This window comes from Sturnira hondurensis, unplaced genomic scaffold, assembly GCF_014824575.4.
Source record: "Sturnira hondurensis isolate 20B ecotype Veracruz unplaced genomic scaffold, ASM1482457v3 Scaffold0021354, whole genome shotgun sequence".
Classification (NCBI taxonomy): domain Eukaryota; kingdom Metazoa; phylum Chordata; class Mammalia; order Chiroptera; family Phyllostomidae; genus Sturnira; species Sturnira hondurensis.
This window is the reverse complement of record NW_028093985.1, coordinates 3,190,979-3,213,479: the sequence shown is the minus strand read 5'-3', so window position 1 is coordinate 3,213,479 and position 22,501 is coordinate 3,190,979. Positions and strand designations below refer to the sequence as shown.

General features: G+C 34.5%; 1 protein-coding gene across 1 annotated transcript in view; it reads left to right on the top strand.

Moving 5' to 3' along the window:
- Positions 1-22,501, top strand: part of ANKRD31 (ankyrin repeat domain 31) — a 126,137-nt gene that overhangs the window by 19,554 nt on the left and 84,082 nt on the right. The window contains 5 exon segments of the mRNA XM_037032396.1: positions 1,020-1,093; positions 7,006-7,049; positions 9,927-10,481; positions 14,867-15,138; positions 19,373-19,479. Coding sequence (XP_036888291.1) covers positions 1,020-1,093; positions 7,006-7,049; positions 9,927-10,481; positions 14,867-15,138; positions 19,373-19,479 — 1,052 coding nt within the window.

The window sequence follows — 22,501 nt, the reverse complement described above, 5'->3', positions numbered from 1 at the left end:
ACTCCTTCATTGTTTGTGGTTTTGCCTAATATAAGTAATTATTTTTAATAATTTAGATGAAAGTTTGCTCTATTTTTAGACTTATATCATAAGTTCTCCTTTCTTGTTAAGGAAAAAAATCTGTTATTGACTCAAACTATGATTTTATTTTGTTGTACATCAGCTTGTTCTAAAACAATACCATGGTTTAGGGGGAAAAACAGCATTCAGTTCTGTTTGCCTCATAGAAATTATTTTACATGAGCAGTTGTCTTTCCAAGATAGCATATATTGATTATATTTAGTTTTAGAGAGGAGAGAATGTTCAGTATATTATTCTTGCTTAGGATTGAAGTAGATATGCCTGGTGCCTAACAACTGCTCTTAAAACAACTGTAAATAGAGGCTTTTCTTTTTTTAAAGGAAGAAATCTTGATTGCATTTGTGTAGTAAATTAAACTGAGAAGAAGTTAACTGATTGCTTTTCTTCAATGAACTTTTAATTATCTTAAGGCAGATGATCAAAATTGCAGATTCGGCACGACTCTTATTTTGCCTTCACACTCTCCCCTTCAATATTTCCTGTCTTTTCTTTGCCTGCTGTGAAATACAAGAATGATACATAATGTCATTGGTTACTTTCACTTACATTTTCAACTATAATGACAAACTTTCAATGTATTTGAAGATTTAGATAGCCAAACTGTGTGTCAGAGCCAACTTGTTTCTTGACCCTCACCATCCCTGTTTGGCAGATAGTCATCTCCAAAATTACTTTCAGAACTAAATGTGGTGTAGCATGTTTATAACCCTGAAGTTCATCCATTCATTTTTCAGCTGCATTTTTGCAACCACTTGAAATAATGTTAACAAATTGGTAGTAATTGTAAAAGTAATTGGAATGATATAGCAGTAAAAATAACTTATCCTATTTTGAAATTTCATTAAATGAAAGGAAAAGTTTAAATTGTATTTTAGTGAGAAAGTGTTTCTTTTCTTCCCATTTAAAAATTTTATTTATTAATTGGTTTATGTTTTAGAACTAGAAAACGTCAAATGTTCACTGTGTCATTTCCCCAGTCTGACCTTGCACTGAACCACGAAAGCATTCGAGGTATGTTTTCATGGGTAAAGTCATTGAAAGTAAATTCATCTTGGTCTAAAAATACAAGGCCTATTTAAATATACATTTGTTTACAACTGGGCTAGTCTGCTACACATTGCTACAGTACATTTTCACATATGAAGTCAGTGTTGCTATTGACCTTGGATCATGCTGCAGAGTCTCCCATATGAGGAGCAGCTCAGATGCAGTCAATGCCTACTACTCCAAAAGTCTACTCTTTTGACTTGTAATTTCAGGATTCAAATAGAAAACAAGGCTTATTTTCTCTGTTCATGGCATTTTTAATATTATGTTTGTCACCTCTTTCTTGACAGGCAGCCATGCAGGCCATTTAACTAAGATTGAGCTGTATTAGAGAATGGTTGTCTCTATCTCTGAGGTGTCTCCTAGTGGCTCCTCCAGAGTGAATATTATGTATGTTGTGTGGCAGGAGTCAATATTCTTGGTGGCCGGTGAAACCTGGTATTAGAATAAAAGGACACAAGAATATGGTAACTTGAAATTGAAAAAGTTAAATTTTAAAAGCTCTGTCTTCTCTTACTTTGCTGCTACTACAAAAATAGCATTTATGCCCATCACCAGTTCTTTTTACACTCTTCGTGCCTAGATTTTGGTTTGTAGTATTTATTCATATTTTAATAAATATTTATCGAGCCTACTGTGTACTAGGTATATGGGTGCTGTGAGTGTATGGAATGCTGAACAGATCGGGAATCCTTATAGGACAGCCAGGCTGTCTTGGAACATGAAGATATTTGAATGGGTCTGAAACGTCCTACTGTTGTTGGAAAGCAAAAGTGCTTTCCAGGATGTCCAGAAGTGCAAGATGGATGAAGAGCTAGGTCACTGGTGCTCTAACTGGCCAAGCTGTGACAAATTAAGGGGGAGGGGGGGGAATCCAACAGTAATTTTAGTTCATGGAAATAAGTGTGAAAAAAACCATGAGTTAATAATGATACTCAAAAATGTTAATAGTGTACAAAAGGTAGTCTCAATGCAAAAATAAAAGCCACTATAGTACAGTGTTTAAAATATTTTAATGACTTTAAGAGAGGCCTGTTAATACATGTGCATTATATTTTATCTATTAAATACATATCTGTTTATAAAGCATAGGGTATTTTTATTTATCTCTGTGTAAGTAGAGAAGAAAGAAAACAGATTTGTTCAATTAGTCAGGTAGTCCTGGGATAAGAATTGAAACAAGAAAAGGAAAGACCATACAACATCAGCAGTCATACGTAAAAACACGCAAGCAATTGGGTGTAATTATGTCCCAAGATGGCAGATTAACTTTATATACAATTAATTTCTGTACAGATTAGATCCCCCACCTCTACAGAAATTAAAGTGATGGCCCTACTAATTGTGATAAGATTTTAACAATATTTTAAGTGTTTTTTCTTTTAATTTATTGTTTGATTACAGTTGTCCCACCTTTTCCCTTATTGCTCACCCCTACCTGGTCCCCCCCACTCCCACAGTCGGTTCCTCCCATTGTTCATACCAGTGAGCCCTCTATTCATGTTCCTTTCCTTGATATTAAAAAAGCAGGTGTAAGCTTGCAAGAATGCTAACAGAATGTCAGTATGTAATCATAGCACAAAAGCTTTTGTAACACTGTCCATATAAAACATAAAGATAGCATTCTTGGGCAAAACATTAGATTTCACAAAAAATAACCTTTGTAAAGTTTAAGGTAGTTACTTATTATTAAGTAAAGCCAGATAACTGGCTGTACTTTGAATTGTCTTGGAGGAAGTGGTACCGTGACCCAACAAAAATCAGTTGGTCAGCCCATGTTTCTCTTTTACATCAATCTTTCTCTCTCTCTCTCCTCCCCCTTTCCCCCTCCCCCTTCTCTCCTCCTCTCTCCCCCTTCCTCTCTATCTCTAAAATCAATAAAGCATTTTTGGGTATCATACGATTTCTTAATCCTGGAGAGGTACCAAAATAAATATGATTTTAATCTTAAGAAGACATAGAAACAAGTATAGAAATAATGTAGAATGAATTATACCAATGTACTCTTATTTTAGTTATGTTAAGAGCAATAAGTTTTATAACTATTGTATTCATGTGTGTTTTGTCTAATAGTTAATATATTTAAATAGTTAAATTTGTAGTTTAAATTATTTAAGGGAATTTAAGTTTGTAATTAATATTCAAGTGTTAAAGAAACAGTAGTTTTCAAGTTTTCCTATATTAGTTATAGAAGTTTTAAAAATTCACCATTAAACAAATATAAATATGAATAATAATGGATGTTTCCAAGTGAAAAAGCCTTTGTGGTTTTTGAGTTCTCTAATCAATAGTAAATAGGCTAATATAATTCAAAGTATGCCAAACATTCCTTCCAAATGTGGCGAAAACCTATTTAGCATATTTTACAAGATGCAGTTTATAGGTTGAGTGTAACAACCATGAAGCTATAGAGGAACCATCTTAGAGGGTGAAGTCCTTTTTCTGAAAGTGTGTCTTAAACAGTTTGAGAGAGAGATGGTACGAGTGATAGCATGCCTTGGGCATTCTTTCTCTTTTTTGAGTTTTGATCGTGATAACAGGTGTCAGCAACAGTTAGAAGTTCTATTCTCATTTTTCTCATAGCCAATCCCAGGAAAAACAGGCATCCACTATGTTTTGCATTTCCTACACTTCCAACCTCCTATCGATTTGATCTTCCTAGTGCCTTATGATGCTATTGGTATCTGTGCCCTCTTGCCCACCAGTAGCATCATAAGGCACTCATTGAAGTTCTTAGTCACAAATCTTACTGGCTGTTTCTTTAAAACTACCATGGACATTGGAATGATAACTTTGTGGTATTTCTTGCTACCATGAAGCTTTTGTAACTTGAGACCCAGAAATGGTAATTCCTTTCCCTTCTAGCCCTTGCTTGCAGCTCCCTCTTGTGTTAACCCCTTTCAGAGTTGAGAACAGGAAGCTCATTTTGTTAACATCCTAGACTGTGGGTTGATTTACATATAAGGGAACTATTAAATTGTTAGCTAGTATAACTGATTCTGTTCTAATACAGTTCTTTCTACTCCCTTTCAATTCAGAGTAATTCCAACCAAATTGTAGACTGATCAAAATAAGTAAATTATCTTTAGCAAGTATGATAACGTTGACCTTAAAATAGTTTGTTCAGAAGTTAAAATTCAGCTTTTCTGAATATTTTCTTTTCATTTGGCACTTTAGAATTATTTCCCATATGTTACATTTTATCTCTTTCAAGTGGTAAGTAGAAAATGTACAAAATCTTTTAATTATTTGTTAAAGGAGAGACAAGGATTCAAGAAAAATGCTTTTTTTTAAATTTGTAAAAACTGTCTTAAGTAAATTTTGTAACCAGAAAATGAGAATTCCTTCCAAATGTGTTTTTAACATAGTAATCAAATTATTATGATATACTTTATTTTATTTATCAAGTTTTAAAAATAGTAACTATTGGCATAAATAAATGATCTTTTTATGTTGAGGTGGTTAAAAATACATAGAAAAAGATGACTTTAAGGTTTTTTCTTTACAATTCAGTGTTGTGTAGTAGGAAGAGGATACGGTCTTTTCTTTTTTCTTGAGCTCTAACACCCCCAAGATCTGAGAGTTTGTTAAATACAAAATTGTCCTTGCAAAGATAATTGAAGATGTATCTGTTGTTTTAAAATGTTCCTTTGTTGGTGTTAAATTTTAAGAAACCAGAGATATAAAAATAAGATAGAGTGAAATATATCATTATTGCTTGGCACAAAGGACTGTAATGCAAGAATAAGAAATGTTTTATTCTTAAGACATTTTTCCCAACACCATTTGTTGAAGAGGCTATCTTTACCCCTTTTTATGTTACTGCCCCCTTTGTCGAATATTAATTGACTATAGAGAGTTGGGTTTATTTCTGGGTTCTCTATTCTGTTCCATTGGTCTATGTGCCTGTTTTTCTGCCAGTACCAGGCTGTTTTGATTACAGTGGCCTTGTAATACAGTTTGATGTCAGGTATTGTGATCCCTCCTACTTTGTTCTTCTTTCTTAACATTGCAGCTGCTATTCAGGGTCTTTTATGGTTCCATATAAATTTTTGAAGTGTTTGTTCTATGTCTGTGAAATGTGCCATTGGTACTTTAATAGGTTTTGCATTGGATCTGTAAATTGCTTTGAGTAGTATGGACATTTTGATGATGTTAATTCTTCCAATCCATGAACACAGTATATGTTTCCATTTGTTTGTGTCTTCCTTGATTTCTTTCTTCAGTGTTGTACCTCCTTGGTTAGGTTTATTCCCAGATATTTTCTTTTTGTTTTTGCTATATCAAATGGGATTTTTTCTTGATTTCTGCTTCTGCTGATTCATTGTTAGTATACAAAAATGCCTTTGATTTCTGGATATTGACTTTGTAACCCGCTGTTTTGCCAAATTCATTTATTAGTTCGAGCATTTTTTGGTAGAGTCTATAGGATTTTCCACGTACACTATCATGTCATCTGCAAACAATGACAGTTTTGTTTCCTCCTTTCCAATTTGAATGCCTTTTATTTCCTTTTCTTGCCTAATCGCTGAGGCTAAAACTTCCAATACTATATTAAATAGAAGTGGTGAAAGTGGGCAACCTTGTCTTGTTCCTGATCTTAGTGGAAAAGCTTTTAGTTTTTGCCCATTGGGTATGATGTTGGCTGTAGGTCTTTCATTTTGCTTATCATCCTGTGAGGCACTGGAATACTGTGATACTATTAATCTTCCTAGCTGATTTTCATAGCTTTTTGTTATCAAATGGTAAAAGTAAAGCAAAATAATAATAATGGGTTTTTGCAGGATATGAAGCTCAGTAAGCATATAAATAAGCTCAGCAAGCTTATTTTTTCCCCCTGAGCAACCTGTCTTATGAGGATGCATTCTGAGGTTCAGTAGATATTTTTAAAAAGATTTTATTTAGTTAGTTTTAGAAAGGAGGGAAGGGAGGGAGAAAGAAAGGGAGAGAAATGTCAGAGTGTGGTTGCCTCTCACGTGGCTCCCATGGGGACTTGGCCTGCCACCCAGGCATGTGCCCTGACTGGGAATCAAACCAGTGACCCTTTGGTTTACAGCTTGTGCTCAATCCGCTGAGCTACGCCAGCCAGGGCTCAGTAGATAATTACTTGCTTATACGCTAACTGTAGACATTGTGTAATCGAAAAAACCCAAAATAATGACTCAAACATATGCCAGTGAGCCCTGAATTTTTATCCAAGTGTGTTAGAGTGCCAGGACCTTGATGGTGAAGGTAGAAGGAAAGAGGAATGGAATAGGAGAAATACCTTTTTTTCTTGACCCTTGTTAACTTGGTGGGAATTGCTGTCAGCTGGCTCACTTTAAAGGCAGCAGACCAGGTGAGGAATCGATGGTGAAGGTGAAGTCTCATTTAAGACCAATCTGACTCCTTTGGGCTCCTGCATGGAGCATTCCTTTTCATGCCTAACTCAACAGCATAAATTTATTTAAATTCTATTACCTGTAATGGAAGAGATAATAACACTGAGAAAGTAGGAGTGAGTTTTCCTTATGTAGTTATAAATAGTTAGAATAACTCAGCCAAAATAGTAAGGTTGGCTTTTAGCTAAACTCATCCCAAATAATTAGGATTTTTCTTGGCTCCATGTAAAATATTTTTAGGAAATGGCAAAATTTTATTTTATTGACTTTATTGCCAACATAATGATACTTTAATATTAAATTGGTATTATATTTATAAAATATTTGAAATGTTACATTTTCAAGTTATGAGATTAAGTTCTTTTCAAGGGAATGAGATTAAGTAATGAGGGAATCTTTTCAAGTTATGAGATTAAGTAATGCCAAGTGAGAGGGTATGTATGTTTTTAGTATTTTAATAAAACTGGAATGTAAACATATGTTGTTATCTTCTAGGGCCTAAGGCTGAAATTCCTGAAGTTTTGCCATACCCAGAAAAGGTTAGTATACACAACTGAGATTAGCTATGAAGATCATAGGTTTATATATATATTTAAAATTATATTTATTAAAGTCTTAAGCCCATTTAGACTCTTTTTCTAGGCAGGAATATGACTAAGCCATTTCAATAGGTAGAAATCTAATCTTGTCTAACAACCCTTTCCAGTATTTATTCTTCCTATCTCTAATGAAATGGTATTTTCATGACTATTCTTCACTTGATCTTAGCCAAAAGGTGGAGAAGTGATTGACTGTCTTTCTTATCTAGCATTAGTCTCTTATTCTTTGTCTAGAGGAGAAACATATAACTTATTATAAGACTAGTTGCTGAGATGATGTAGCAGAAATACCTACACTAAATGCTGTTCTTTTAATATTTCCTGTACATACTGCTTTCCCATCTTCTTGTTGCTAATCAGTAACCCTGTATTGAGTTCTTGTTTAGGCTTCGCTTTCTTCTGGGTGCTATGAGTAATCAGAGGATTGTAAGACTGGCTCTGCCCACAGTGGACTCTTGCAATCAAGGATTACCCCAGGTCAACACTACTATACCTATTCCTTACTTTACCTCAGTTGTACCTTACACATTCCTGGCTCCATGACTTTGTTCAGGTCAAGAACCAGAAAGTAAGGGAAAGAGCATAAAATTTTGGAGCCAGATAGGTGTGTGTTCCAAGGGCAAATGTGTCATTTACATGTGTAAAATACCACTAGTGCTATCCATTTCACAGGATTATTGTGAGTAGTGAGAGCAATGATAGTTCATGGTGCCTGGCCCCAGTTGGTGCTTAATAAATATGTGTTTCTCCATACTCAATAAATATGTGTTTCTCCCTATTTCTCCAAATCACTTGTGATTTCCCCAAAATCACAAGTCTCTGATTTTTAGCTCAAGTTCCTTTTCTTCTGTGGCTCTGACTTAGATAACTCTGGTGATTATTATTTTTGTTATTGTTGAAGTACAGTTGTCTCCATTAGTCTGGTGATCTTGACCAAAGTAATTGCTTCCCCTTTAGCATTCATTATTCACTGACTATATCAGTATTTCTTAATCACGTCCATCCTAAAATATTAATAGATCATTAGAAAAGGATTTTTTTGAACAAAGAAGTTTGGACAACACTGTATCCTAACATTCTCAGCTTTATAATGTGCAGGCTCTGAAAATTCTTGTAAAGAAACCTGTTTAACCTCATTTAACTGAGCATTTTTAAAGCAATCGTGAAAGCTCACAACAGACTCCCCTTTCTGTGCTCCGCCCCAAAACTGTCTTGTAACACACTAGGCTTTATGGTTTATGCCATTCATTTGAGTTCATACAGCATTTTTGACATTATTTATGCTTTATTTAATGTCATATATTTATGCTTTTAATCTTCAGTTAGAAATAGAGTTCCTTTAGGGTAGTGACCAAGGTATATACTTTATTACCTCTATGGCCTTGAATTAATAGATAGAAGGACTTCAAGTACAAGGGAAACCTTGACCCATGACTTAAAGAATGGATAGGATCTGGTATTTTTAATTCCTTCTAAATTCCTTTTATCTTTCAGAACAAATAACAGTTTACTTTACTGCTCAATAAGTATATCTTCTTAGGCTATGTATATTATGTATGGAGAAGATAATTGACGACAGGGAGAGAAGGAAGAGAAGGAGAATAAAATAGTTTTCACTTTTCTTATTCAAATCAAATCAGAATATTAGAGGACTTACAATCTGCAGTTCATTGCGTTGGAATGGTGTGTCAGTGGAAGGTGGATTTGGTTTTTAAAGATAGACAAAAGTCATTGAAACCCATTCAGTTATTTAAGGTCAAGCAAATAAACAGTTTTTATTGTTGAAGACAAGCTCGGTGCCTTTAAAATATTGAGACTGGGCCCTGGCTGGTGTAGCTCAGTGGATTGAGCACGGGCCTGCAAACCAGAGGATTGCGGTTCGATTCCCAGTCAGGGCACATGCCTGGGTTGCAGGTGGGTTCCCTGCAGGCCAACTCCCAGCAGGGGACACACGAAAGACAACCATACATTGATGTTTCTCTCCCTGTCTCCATCCCCTCTAAAGGTAAATAAATAAATAAATAAAATCTTTAAAAAAATATATTGAGACTGGTTTTCTTGAATGGCTTATACAAAGATATGAAAACACTTTCAAAAGAGGAAATTGAATAATATTTTGAGCATTAGAAATATTGTGAGAATAAGTATAACTTGTTAAATGACGCCTTTGAAAAATAATAGTCATTTAGAAATACAGATTTTGTGGGGTTTTTTTGTTTGTTTGTTTAAAACAAGCACAACCCAGAACCATTTATTTGTAGCCAGGGCTCATAATATTTACATAGAACTGTGTCCTCATTTCTTTTCTTTCTCCTCCTGACCTTCTTCTCTTTTGTCCTTTTTACTTCACATTTACATAGTCATACAGAGGTGAGAAATAAAAATGTGAAACTATACTGATTTTATTCCTGGTTAATAATTTTTACAAAATTCAGTGGATTTTTAGCTAGGTTTTTGACAACCATGTGTTGCAGGGAGGTTTTGGGATCATCAGTTAACTATCCATGCTATCTCGGCTTCTTCTATTAGCACATTAATTTAAACTTAACAGATAATTTGCCATTTATAATTATGGTCCAGCCAATTTTACTCTTGGTTCACTATTCTGTGTTTAGCTATGTGTTTAGACTCATCAGTTTATTTGGTATAGGACAGTAGTAAAGTAAAGGGTATTTTTATTTATAGAAGAGGAGGAAAATTGATAGAACTTTTTGGTGATAACTTACCGGCATGATAAACTGGAAAACTATAAAGGTTTCATTTTAAACACTTCTTTGTATGTGCTATACTGATGGAATTTCTTTTTGGAATACATAGGAACTCAATGCAGACAGAGATGCTCCTGAAATTAGCCTTCTCTCAGATACTGGTATTGAAGTATCTGATATGGTTGCTGAAAAGAAGAAATCTTTAATAGAGCCAGAGGTCTTAGCAACATCAAATACATTTTCTGAGTCTGGAAAGGAAGTCACATTGACCATGACTTCTGAAGAAACCAAAGATGAAGAAAGTTCTCTTGAAACTTTTGTGTCTGCCTTGGAAAAGTTACTAACACCACCAGAAAACACCCAGGACGAAAGATTGTTTGAAATAATGAGTGATTTTGAATCTAGAGAGTTGATGAACCCAGCGAGCAACTCTCCCTATTCCACATCGATACTGTTGACTTGCCACAGGGATTTACTAGAAAAAACAGAGGATGATACATTGCCAGCTGAGTTGTTAGCAGCCCTGAACACATTGTCAGAAGCCAAGGGGGGACCCATCTGTCGCAGAAAAGAGGGAGGCAACAGTCTCAGTGCTGAAAATGAATGTTTAGGAATAGAACTCAACATGTCTCAGACAGATAAAGATTGTATACAAGTAGCAGAGGTAAATTTTGAGTCTCTTTCTTCTACTCCACCATTTAAACAAGATTCCAAGTTAACTGAGCTACAGGACAAGCATCTTTCAGTGCAGCAAGTAAGTGCAAGTATGAGGCTATGATTTTTGCCTTTTATAGTGACCTTTAACAAGTCTTCATTGCCCATATACTTGACTTTAAATTCAACCCTTCTACACAAATATCAACACTCAGAAATTACTTTTTGACTTGGAAGCATACAGTGATCTTTTTAGAGGTTCTTGGGGTAGAGTTTTCAAGGGGTAGAAGTTAAAGTAGGTAAGTTTCTCCCCAGAAGGTGAGTGAAGATATAGTGTTAGATTGCTCATATACAGGAAAGAAGGAATTCTTTACCAGAATTTTACTTATTAGCTTGAAAATCACTATGTCTACCTAGGTCAGAGCAGAGATTAGATATCCTACATTAATTTCTAGTTGGACATATAATATATGCAGTTGGGCTGCTGAGAGAGGGAAAAATTATGCCTGGCTTTAGCAGAACTTTGCATTCTGTGTCTGAGGATACTGCCAGGGGCACAATTCCTACTGTATCATGCCTGGAGACCCTGCATTGGCCCACTTGCCAAGTCCCTTTTTCATGTTGATAATGAAAAAATAATAATCTTTATTGTTTTTCTTTTTAAAATAGTAATACATCCTTGCCTGGCCAGTGTGACTTGGTTAGAGTGCAGTCCTGTAATTGAAACATTGCCGTTCAATTCCCAGTCAGGGCACATACATAGGTTGCAGGTTCGATTCCTGGTCCGGGTGTATACACTCTCCAGTCCAGACAAGAGGCAGCCAATTGATGATTCTCTCATTGATGTTTCTTTCACTCTAAAAGCAACAAAAATATATCCTCATGTAACAATTTAAAAAAAGTAATACATCCTAAAAAAAAAAGTAATACATCCTCATTATAAAAAATTTAAACCCTACAGCAATAAACAATATAGTCTCCCACAACTCCACTTTCCAGAGTAATCACTGTTAACAGCTTGGTGTATCTGTCGCCATTTTTTTCTGTGAATATTCTCTGTAATTTTATTTTATGCAAATGATTATAATACACATAATATAAACATATAACTTGTTTTTTAAATTTATTGATAACATTGGTTATCTTTCTGTGTCAGCAAATGTAGCAGTACTTAAATATTTTTACTTGCTGCATGGTATTTTTATTATATGGATTTTTTTATGTGTGTGTGTGCACAGTTTTTTTGACCAACTCATTAATTATGGTTATCTGGATTATTTTTCTTGTGTATGTGTGTGTGTGTGTGTGTGTGTGTGTGTGTGTGTGTGTGTGTATTGCCAAATGCTTCTGTGAACATCCCTGGGAAGATTTATTTATTTATTTATTTATAATTTTTAAAGATTATTTATTTATTTAATTGTTGTTCAAGTACAGTTTTCTGTCTTTTACTCCCATCCCAGCCCACCACCCCCCACCCAGTGCTCCCCACCTCCCTCCCATTTCCACTTCCCTTAGTTGTCCATGTGTTCTTTTTACTAGTTCCTGTAAATCCTTCCCCTTTTCCCCTTAAATTCCCTCCTCTCTCCCTTCTGGTCCCTGTCAGCCTGTTCTCTATTTCACTGTCTTTGGTTATATTTTGCTTGTTTGTTTGCTTTGTTGTTTAGCTTCGTGTTAAAGGTGAGATCATATGGTATTTGTCTTTCAACACCTGGCTTATTTCACTCAGCATAATGCTTTCCAGTTCCATCCATGCTGTTGCAAAGGGTAGGATCTCCTTCTTTCTTTCTACTGCATAGAATTCCATTGTGTAAATGGACCATAATTTTTGATCCATTCATTTACTGATGGGCACCTAGGTTGCTTCCAACTCTTGTCTATTGTAAATTGTAATACTATAAACATTGGGGTGCATAGGTTCCTTTGGATTAGTGTTTCAGGATTCTTAGGATATAATCCTAGCAGTGGAATTGCTGGGTCAAAAGGCAGATTCATTTTTAGTTTTCTGAGAAAATTCCATACTGTTTTCCATAGTGGTTGTACCAGTCTGCAATCCCACCAACAATGAATTAGTGTCCCCTTTTCTCCACAACCTCTCCAACACTTGTTTGTTGCTTTGTTTATGATAGCCATTCTGACTGGTGTAAAGTGGTATCTCATTGTGGTTTTAATTTGCATCTCTCTGATAGCTAGTGATACTGAGCATCTTTTCATGTGTCTCTGGATCCTCTGTATGTCCTGCTTGGAGAAATGTCTGTTCAAGTCCTTTGCCCATTGTTTAATTGGGTTGCTTGTCTTCTTACAGTGTACTCATGTAAGTTCTTTGTATATTTTGGAGATTAAACCCTTGTCTGAGATGTCATTGCCAAATATGTTTTCCCATACAGTTAGTTCTCTTTTTATTTTAATACTGTTTTCTTTAGCTGTGCAGAAACTTTTTATTTTGATGAGATTGCATTTGTTTATTCTTTCCTTTATGTCCCTTGTCCTAGGGGACATATCAGTAAAAATGTTGCTGCGTGAAGTATCTGAGATTTTCCTGCCTATGTTCTCCTCTAGGACTTTAGTGGTGTCACAGCTTATATTTAAGTCTTTTATCCACCTTGAATTTATTTTGGTGTATGGTGTAAGCTGGTGCTCGAGTTTCATACTTTTGCATGTAGCTGTCCAGTTCTCCCAACACCATTTGTTGAAGAGGCTATTTTTAGTCCATTTTATGTTGCTGTCACCTTTGTCAAATATTAATTGACCATAGAGACTTGGGTTTATTTCTGTGCTCTCTGTTCTATTCCATTGGTCTATATGCCTGTTTTTATGCCAGTCCTGGGCTGTTTTGATTACGGTGGCCTTGTACTGTGATCCCTCCTACTTTGTTCTTCTTTCTCAAAATTGCAGCAGCTATTCGGGGTCCTTTATGGTTCCATATAAATTTTTTAAGTGTTTGTTCTGTGTCTGAAATACACCATTGGTACTTTAATAGGTATTGCATTGGATCTGTAAATTGCTTTGGGTAGTATGGACATTTTGATGATGTTAATTCTTCCAATCCGTGGAAGATTTAAATAACATTATATTCAGGTTGTATTGTAACACACACACCTAGAATCATAATATTATATTTAATATTTAATTCTGGTTAAAATAATTCTCAAAACAGACATAATAGGACTAAAAATATTCAGAAAGATAGAAACTAATCACAGAAATAGGGCATGATGATTAAATTAAACATTTGGGTGTTGTAATTTGAAATGAGGTAATATGAGTAAAGTATAGGAAATTATGATAGAGTAGGCATGAATTTAGCAAATCTTCCAGAAAAAAATGTTTTTTTAAGAAAAAGAGCTGACAGCTCAGTGAGGGGGTTGGGGAGTATGTGGTTAGAGGGTCGAGGGACTGAGCAAAAATGAAAATGGACCTATGGACAACAGCATGGTGATTGTGGAGGCAGGGGTTGGAGGTGGAAGAGGATATAAGGGGAATAAATGGTAATGGAAAAATTCAATAAAAAATAAATTCCAAGAAAGTAGAAAGAATAAATTATTTTAAGTATTGCTAGAATTTGCAAATTTTCTTTTGACTAAATAGAGCCTCTTTGTGCAATGAGTTTTGTCCCAGTGATATGAAATAATCACCGTCGATTATTGATGGTTTATTGAATATTATATTTAATAATTATAACCAACACCATATAAACTATTACCAGTAAAAAGTGTTAATGTTAAAAGAACCACGATTAAAACAGATATTACTCAAAAAAATAAAATTAGAAAGATTGATTTAGAACAAATGAAATGCTCTTTTACACAGCTATAATAAAAGTATGGACTTTGTTACCTTGAGAAGCTTTGCATCTGGATATTTAATAATTCAGGAAAGGGTTCCATGGTATTTATTTATAAAAACTAAATCTATAATGATTTATTAAGGGGAAGTTAGAGCTATTTATATCATACCATTAACATTTTAAAAACAGTATAATGGAGGTTATATACTATCTTGTTCCTGCTGCTGTCAAATTAGAAAACACCAGGCTGAATAGAATATAGATCTGTCCTAGTGTGACATCTCTACCCTTTATATATGTCTCTCATCAGCCTATGTTACCCTTTTCCTGAAATTAAAGCACCCAAAGTAACATTTACCATTGAATTCTAAGTAATGAATATTGATTAAAAAATTTTTTACTTAGGTTCTGCTTGCCTTAGGCTTTTAAATATGCATTGTCCTTTATTATATTAATTATACAGTTTTTCATTATATTCACATATGTCTACGTTTTTGTACTTTCATCTTGTAAGAGGCATTTTATGTAATCAAAGAACAAGATAAAACTTAATTTCTTATAGTTTTAATATTTTTGTATTTATTTGTGTATGTATTTATATTATATTACAGATGCTAGAAAGTCCAAATCCATTTGGATTGCAGACTTCAGTTTACCAAAATGCAATCTCTTGTGATCCACTAAATAGTAAGAGAAATTCAAATCCAGTGGAAAACAGCTCTGACCAGGACACTCCATGTGTACTGAAGAGATCATCCAGAATGAAAGTAGGTAGATATACAAAGGACACGGATGACATGTATAAGATGCCAGAAGAGATTTTGCCAAAAATACTTGGCTGTGAGAATCAAACAAATAATAACTCTTCAACTGAGACTTTCAGGTATGCTGTGAAATTATACTTTTCTACCCAGGTATGCTGCAGAACTTATAAACAGTTCTATGTTTGGGACATTAGAGTCACTGTATAGTTAACCCCAGGTAAGGAACTTTACTCTTTAGTGTTGTTAAATTTTTATTTGGTAGTTGCTTTTTTTAAAACTAGAAAACTCTCGCTTTTTTATTTTTAAGACAAAATAATAGAGATTTGTTGTATTTTAGCCTAATGCTAATTTTCTATCTTTTTAAAAATAAGTTTTAGATAACATCCATCACCACAACATAGTTAGCTTTTTTTTTAACCTGTGATAAGATCTTTTAAGATTTACTGTCTTAGCAATATTCAAATATAGACTACAGTATTGTTAACTGTAGCCACCCTCCTGTACATTTTATCCCCAGGACTTATTTATCTTTTTAAAAAATTTTATTAAATTTACTGGGGATGACATTAGTTAATAAAATTATGTAGGTTTCAAGTGTACAATTCTAAAATACATCATCTGTGTATTGCATTGTGTGTTTACCACCCAAAATCAAGTCTTCTTCCATCACTGTATAGTTGACCCCCTTTATCTTTTATGATTCCTCCAACTCCCTTCCTTTTGGTTACTACCATACTGTTGTCTGTGCCTATGAGTTTTTGGGTTTTTTTCTTGTTTGTTCATTTGTTGCTCTCAGTTTTATACCCCACATATGAGTAAAATCATACTATTTTTAACTGTTTGTGTCTGACTCATTTTGCTTAGCATGATAGTCTCAAGATCCATCTATGTTGTCATAAATGGCAATATTTCATCTTACGGCTGAGTAGTATTCCAGTGTATATATGAGTATGTGCCACATCTATTTTTTTTAAATCATCACCCAAGGATATGTTTAGAGAGAGGACGGGAGACAGAGAGAGATAGACAGATGTGTCTTACATCTTAGAGATGTAAGAGAGAAACATTGATTGGTTGCCCATACCTAGAACTGAACCCACAACATAGGTATGTGCCCTGACTGAGAATTGAACCCACAACCTTTTGGTGTGGGGAACAACACTGCAACCAACTGAGCCACTGGCCAGGGCTTTGCCACATCTTCTTTATGCAGTCATCTATCTAAGGACTCCTCAGTTGTTGCCATGTTTTGGCCACCATGAATAATGCTACAGTGAGAATAAGGGTGCATATATGTTTGTGAATAAATGTTTTCAAGTTTTTCAGGTAATACCCAAAAGGGTGATTGCTGGATCATATGGTAACTCTAGCCTTACTTTTTTTGGAAGCCACCATACTGTTTTCCATAGTGGCTGTAGTAGCTTACATTTCCTACCAGCAGTGAATGAAGGTTCCTTTTCCTCCACAACCTCCCCAACACGTGTTACTATTTGTTTTTGTTGATAATAGTAATTCTAACAGGTGTGAAGTGGTATCTCATTGTGGCTTGGATTTGCATTTCCCTAATAGCTAGTAAAGTTGAGCATCTTTTCATATATCTGTGGCCATTTGTATGTTTTGGGAGAAGTGTATGTTCAGGTTCTCTGCCCATTTCTTCATTGGATTATTTGTTTTTTGTTGTTGAGTCGGATGAGTTCTTTGTATATTTTGAATATTAAACCCTATTGGAGGGGAGGTGATGTTTGCAAATATTTTTTCCCAGTTGGTTGCCTTCATGTTTTGTTGACAGTTTCTTCTGCTATGCAGCCATTTTTTAGTATTATATGGTACCGTTTGTTTATTTTTGCTTTATTTATCTTGTCTTTGAAGTCAAATTTATAAAATCCTCTCTAAGACCAAGGTTTATAAATTTAGCATGTATATTTCCTTTTATGTAATTTATTGTTTCAGGTCTTATATTTATGTCTTTGATCCATTTTGAGTTAATTTTTGTATATGGTGACAAACAATAAACAAATATATAAAGTTGCAGGATACAGAATTGATGTACAAAAATCCATTGCATTCCTATATATTAACAATGAAGTTTCAGAAAAAGAAATGAAAAAAACAGTTCCTTTTGTAATTGCAGCAAAAATAATAAAATACCTGGGAATAAACTTAACAAAGGATTCGAAGGACCTATACACTGAAACTATAAAACATTATTTTAAAAAATTGAAGAAGACACATAGTAATGGACAGATATTCTGTTTATGGGTTGGAAGAATCAACATAGTTAAAATGGCCCTATTACCTGAAGCAATATACATATTAAATACAATACCCATCAAAATCCCAATGGTATTTTTTAGAAAAAGAAATAGAACAAAAAAATAATCAGACTTATATGGAACTACAAAAGACCCCAAATAGCCAAAGCAATTCTGAGAAAAAAGTACAAAGCCAGAGGCATTATGCTCCCTAACCTCAAATTATACTACAAAGAGACACTAATCAAAACAGCATGGTATTAGCAGAAAAACAGACACAGAGGAATGGAACAGACACGAGAGCCCAGAAACAAACCCATTATATAAACAAATAATTCTTGACAAAGAAGCCAAATATATATATAATGGAGAAAACAAAGCCATTTCAGTAAATGGTGCTGAGAAAATTGAAAAGCCACATGCAAAAAAATGAAACTATACTACTATTTGTCATCATATATGAGGATTTATTTATCTTGTAACTGGAAGTTTGTCCCTTGTGACCACCTTTACCCATTTCACCCATCAACCTTTGGTAACCACCAGTCTGTTCTCTGTATCTATGAGTTGTTGTGTTGTTTTTTTAAATTTCACATATGAGGCGATTACACAGCATTTGTCTTTGTCTGACTTATTTTGCTTAGCATAATACCCTCAGGTCCATTTATGCTGTCAAAAAATGGCAGGATTTCCTTCCTTTCTATGGCTGAATAATATTACATTGGATATGTATACCATGTTTTCTTTATCCATCCATCCATCAACATAGGCTGTTTCCATGTCTTGGATATTATAAATAATGCTACAAAGAACATGGGGGCATCTGTTTTTTTGAGATAGTGATTTTGTTTCCTTTGGATAAATACCCAGAAGTGGAATTGCTGGAATATATGGTAGTTCCATTTTTAATTTTTTTGAGGAACCTTTATAATGTTTTCCAGAGTGGCTGTACCAATTTATATTCCCAACAGTGCACAAGGGCTTCCTTTACCACATCCTCACCAACATTTGTTACTTCTTGTCTTTGATAATAGCTATTCTAACAGGTGCAAAGTGTTATAATTGTGGTTTTGATTTGCAGTTCCTTGATGGTAGTGATGTTGAGCACCTTTTCATGTACATCCATTGGCCATTTGGATGTCTTTTTTTGAAAAATCTCTTTTTAGTTTTTCTCCCATTTTTAATCATATTTATGTTTGATATTGTATGAGTTCTTTATATATTTTAGATTTTAACCCCTTATCAGATACATGGCTAGCAAATATTTTCTTCCATTCAGTAGGTTACCTTTGCTCTGCAGAAGGTTTTTAGTTTGATGTAGTTTCAGTTGTTTGTTTTGCTTTTGTTGCCTTTGCTTTTGGTGTCAAATTAAAAAAAAAAATTGCCAAGACCAGTATGAAAGTGCTAACCCTCTATGTTTTTTCCTATGAGTTGTATGGGTTTAGGTCTTACCTTCAGATCTTTAATCCATTTTGAGTTAATTTTTTATATGGTGTATGATCATGATCCAGTTTTACTCTTTTGCAGGTGGCTGTCCAGTTTTCTCAATACCATTTATTGAAGAGACTCTTCTTTCTTCATTGTATATAGTTGGCTCCTTTATCATAAATTAATTGATCATATATGCATAGGTTTATATTCTGGCTCTCTATTCTGTTCCTATAATCTATGTTTTTGTTTTTGTGTCAATATTTTGCAGTTTTTGATCAGTACCGTACCACATGGCAAGTTCTTTTCTTCTTGGAAAGTGTCTTTCTTCCTCGTTTTTCCTAGAAGGTTAATAGAGTGAATAGTCACATGTCATCTTGGAGAGTGAGGGGCAAGAGACTCAGAATACACTTGTAGGTGACTGCCCCTAAAGGAGAGAAGTACACAGGTGGCACAAAGAGAAGACTAGAAACCATAATGACTAGCATGCCTGTGACAGATTTATCTGCTATTTACTCAAGAGCCATCTCCATATTTTAAACTGCTGTGCTGCTTGACAACAGCTCAGTAAAATAGTTTTGAGTTTCAAAAATTTAGTCAAAATTTGCTATGGCTCTCTGTGAATGGTTGTAGAGAACATAAGAGTAATTTTAAAACACATTTATTTTTTAAGAAGGCAGGTTCCTGCTTTGATTGAAGGTAAAAGGAAGAACATCCATTTATCCAGACCCAAGACTGGAGAACAAATAAGGAAAAATAGAAAACTCGCAAGAAAAAATGGTGAGGCATATTTTTTTAAGTAAGTAACTTATAGAAACATGAAATTCTGGTGCTAAAAAGGACTTAGAGATTATCAATCTCAACTTTGTCATTTTACTGATGAGGAAGTTAAAGGAGGTTAAGGATTTTTCCCAGCATTGCACAGCTTATCAGTAGCATAAGTAGGGCTTGATCCTGAACTTTTGGCTTTTAGACTGGTATTTTTTTTTCTGTCCTTGTACTTTGGAGTGAATACTTTTAGAACCCTTTTAAAATTTACATGTCTGACCTATTTGTTGAGGGGCCAACCTAGCATAAGGCTTTGAGAAATCATACCATGAGGAATAAAATGGTGGAAAGGAGAAGACAAAATTTATTATTCTTAGTCTTAGATATTATTTCTGTATTCTTATAAAACCTCAGAGAATGAACTAAAAAACTATCAGAAAGAAATAATAAGAATCTAGAAAGACTGGTTGAAAACAATAGATAGTGGGGTGGTTTGTAAAATTGAAATAAGGACTGTAGGTTAAATAATAATATTTATCAATGTTAAATTTCCCTGAATTTAATAATAATTTGGTTATGTAAAAGGATGTCCTTTCTTGGGAAAATGTACACTTAAATATTAGTGAGTAATGGGGCATGGTGTATGCAGGTTATTCTTTATGTATATGTGTGTCTGTGTATGTAGAGAAGGCAATAGAAAGGTTTAAAAGTGGTGGCAAAATATTAACAATGGGTGAATCCTTTGTTCTATATTTACAACTTTTAGTAAGTCTGAAATGATTTCCAAACAAAAAGTTTTTAAAAATTCAATAAACAAAAGAAGACAAAGTAAATATCTTTCATGTATACAATATCACCTAGTAAGAAAATAGAATATCCTATTTATAGTCATAAAAAGAGAAAAATATCTGCTTACATACCTAATAAAAAATGGGCCATACCTATAAGAAGAGGATTTTAAAATTATACTGGGGGACATAAAAAATTGAATAAATGAAAAGAACAACCTTATCTTTGACTATAACAACTTGATGTTGTAAGAAACTTACTTCTCCCTAAATTTTTCTATAAATGCATGAGAGCTCAATCAGAAAAAAATTTTTTGTTAATTATTTTATTTTATTTTGCTTTATAGGACTGGAGGTTTGCTATGAGAATGAGGTTAGCTGGAGGTTATATGATACTAAATTTTAACTGGAAAAGTAAATATGAAAAACTAATAAAGGAAATTCTGAAAAGTAAAACCAAGGGAGCATGGGGCAGGAACCTACTCTACATAAAATGAAAGTAAATAGGACATCAGAAATTAAAATAATTTGGTATTGGAACAGGAACAGACAGACAAATCAATTAAGCAATAAAGAGTTTAGGTGTAGAAGCCAGATAAAGTGGGAGTATGGGAGCAGGTATGTGATTGAGATTGAATGTTAAATTGGTGGCAAAAAGGGACTAAACAATAAGTAGTGAAAAATATAAAATTGGATCCTTACAACATTTCTTTCTGTTTTTCCTCACCCAGGGACATGCTTATTGATTTTAGAGAGAGAGCAAGGGAGGGAGAGAGAGAGAGGGAGAGAAACGTGATTTGAGAGAGAAACATGGATCAGTTACCTCGTGTACATGCCCTGACTAGGGACCAAACCCACAACCTAGGCCTGTGCTCTGATTGGGAGTACAACTGCAAGCTTTTGGTTTATGGGACAATGCTCCAATCAACTGGATCACACTAGCCAGAGCATAACATTCCTTATGGTACTAAGTTTAGTTTCTAGTTTGCCCAAAGATTTAAAAGAAAAGAAAAAGTTCTAGAATAAAACATAAGTGAATCTTTTTGTAATCTTGAAGTAGAAAGACTCTAAAAAATGGTTCAGCCTGGCTGCTGTAGCTCAGTGGATTGAGCATGGGCCTCCGAACCAAAGGGTTGCTTGTTCAATTCCCAGTCAGGGCACATGCCTGGATTGCAGGCCAAGTCCTCAGTGAGGGGAGCACATAAAAGGTAACCACACATTGATGTTTCTCTTCCTCCTTCCTTTCCCCTCTCTCTAAAAATAAATAAATAAAATCTTTAAAAAGAAATGATTCAAACTCAGAAGCCAAGAGGGAGAAGAATGATAAAATTTTGTACATACTGTACATTTTTTAAAATCGCATGGAAAAAATACCCTCAGGAAAACCAAACATCAAACACAGAAAAAGTATTAGTAATACCTGTCTAAGGGTTAATTTCATTAGCATGCAAAAAGCTCTTACAAAACAAATTAAAGGATTAAAAATGGGTATGGGACAGGAACAAGCAGTTCACAGGAAATATATATATATATATACCATATATATATATATGTCATTCATGATTAAAGAATGCAAATTAAGAAGTACAATTTTATTATTTTTTTAAAATATATTTTATTGATTATACCATTACAGTTGTTCTACTCCCCCCTTCAATCCCTTCCACCCGCACCCTCCCTCGCCCACCATTCTGCTCCCCTTAGTTTATAACCACATGTCTCAAGTTCTTTGGATTCTATATTTCCCCCACTATTCTCACCCTCCCCCCTATCTATTTTCTACCTACCATCTATGCTATTTTCTGTGCCTTCTCCCCCCTTCTCCCCCTCCCACTTCCCTGTTGCTAACCCTCCATGTGTTCTTCATTTCTATGGTTCCCCTCCTGATCTAGCTGTCCTCTTGGTTTGCTTTTGTTTTAGGTGTGGTTGTTAATAGCTGTGTGTTTGCTGTCCTTTCACTGTTAATATTTTTCATCTTCTTTTTCTTAGATAAGTCCCTTTAGCATTTCATATAATAAGGGCTTGGTAATAATGAACTCCTTGAACTTGACCTTATCTGAGAAGCACTTTATCTGTCCTTCCATTCTAAATGAAAGCTTTGCTGGATAAAGCAATCTTGGCTGTAGGTCTTTGGATTTCATGACTTGGAATACTTCTTTCCAGCCCCTTCTTGCCTGTAAGGTCTCTTTTGAGAAATCCGCTGACAGTCTGATGGGTACTCCTTTGTAGGTGACTGTCCCCTTATC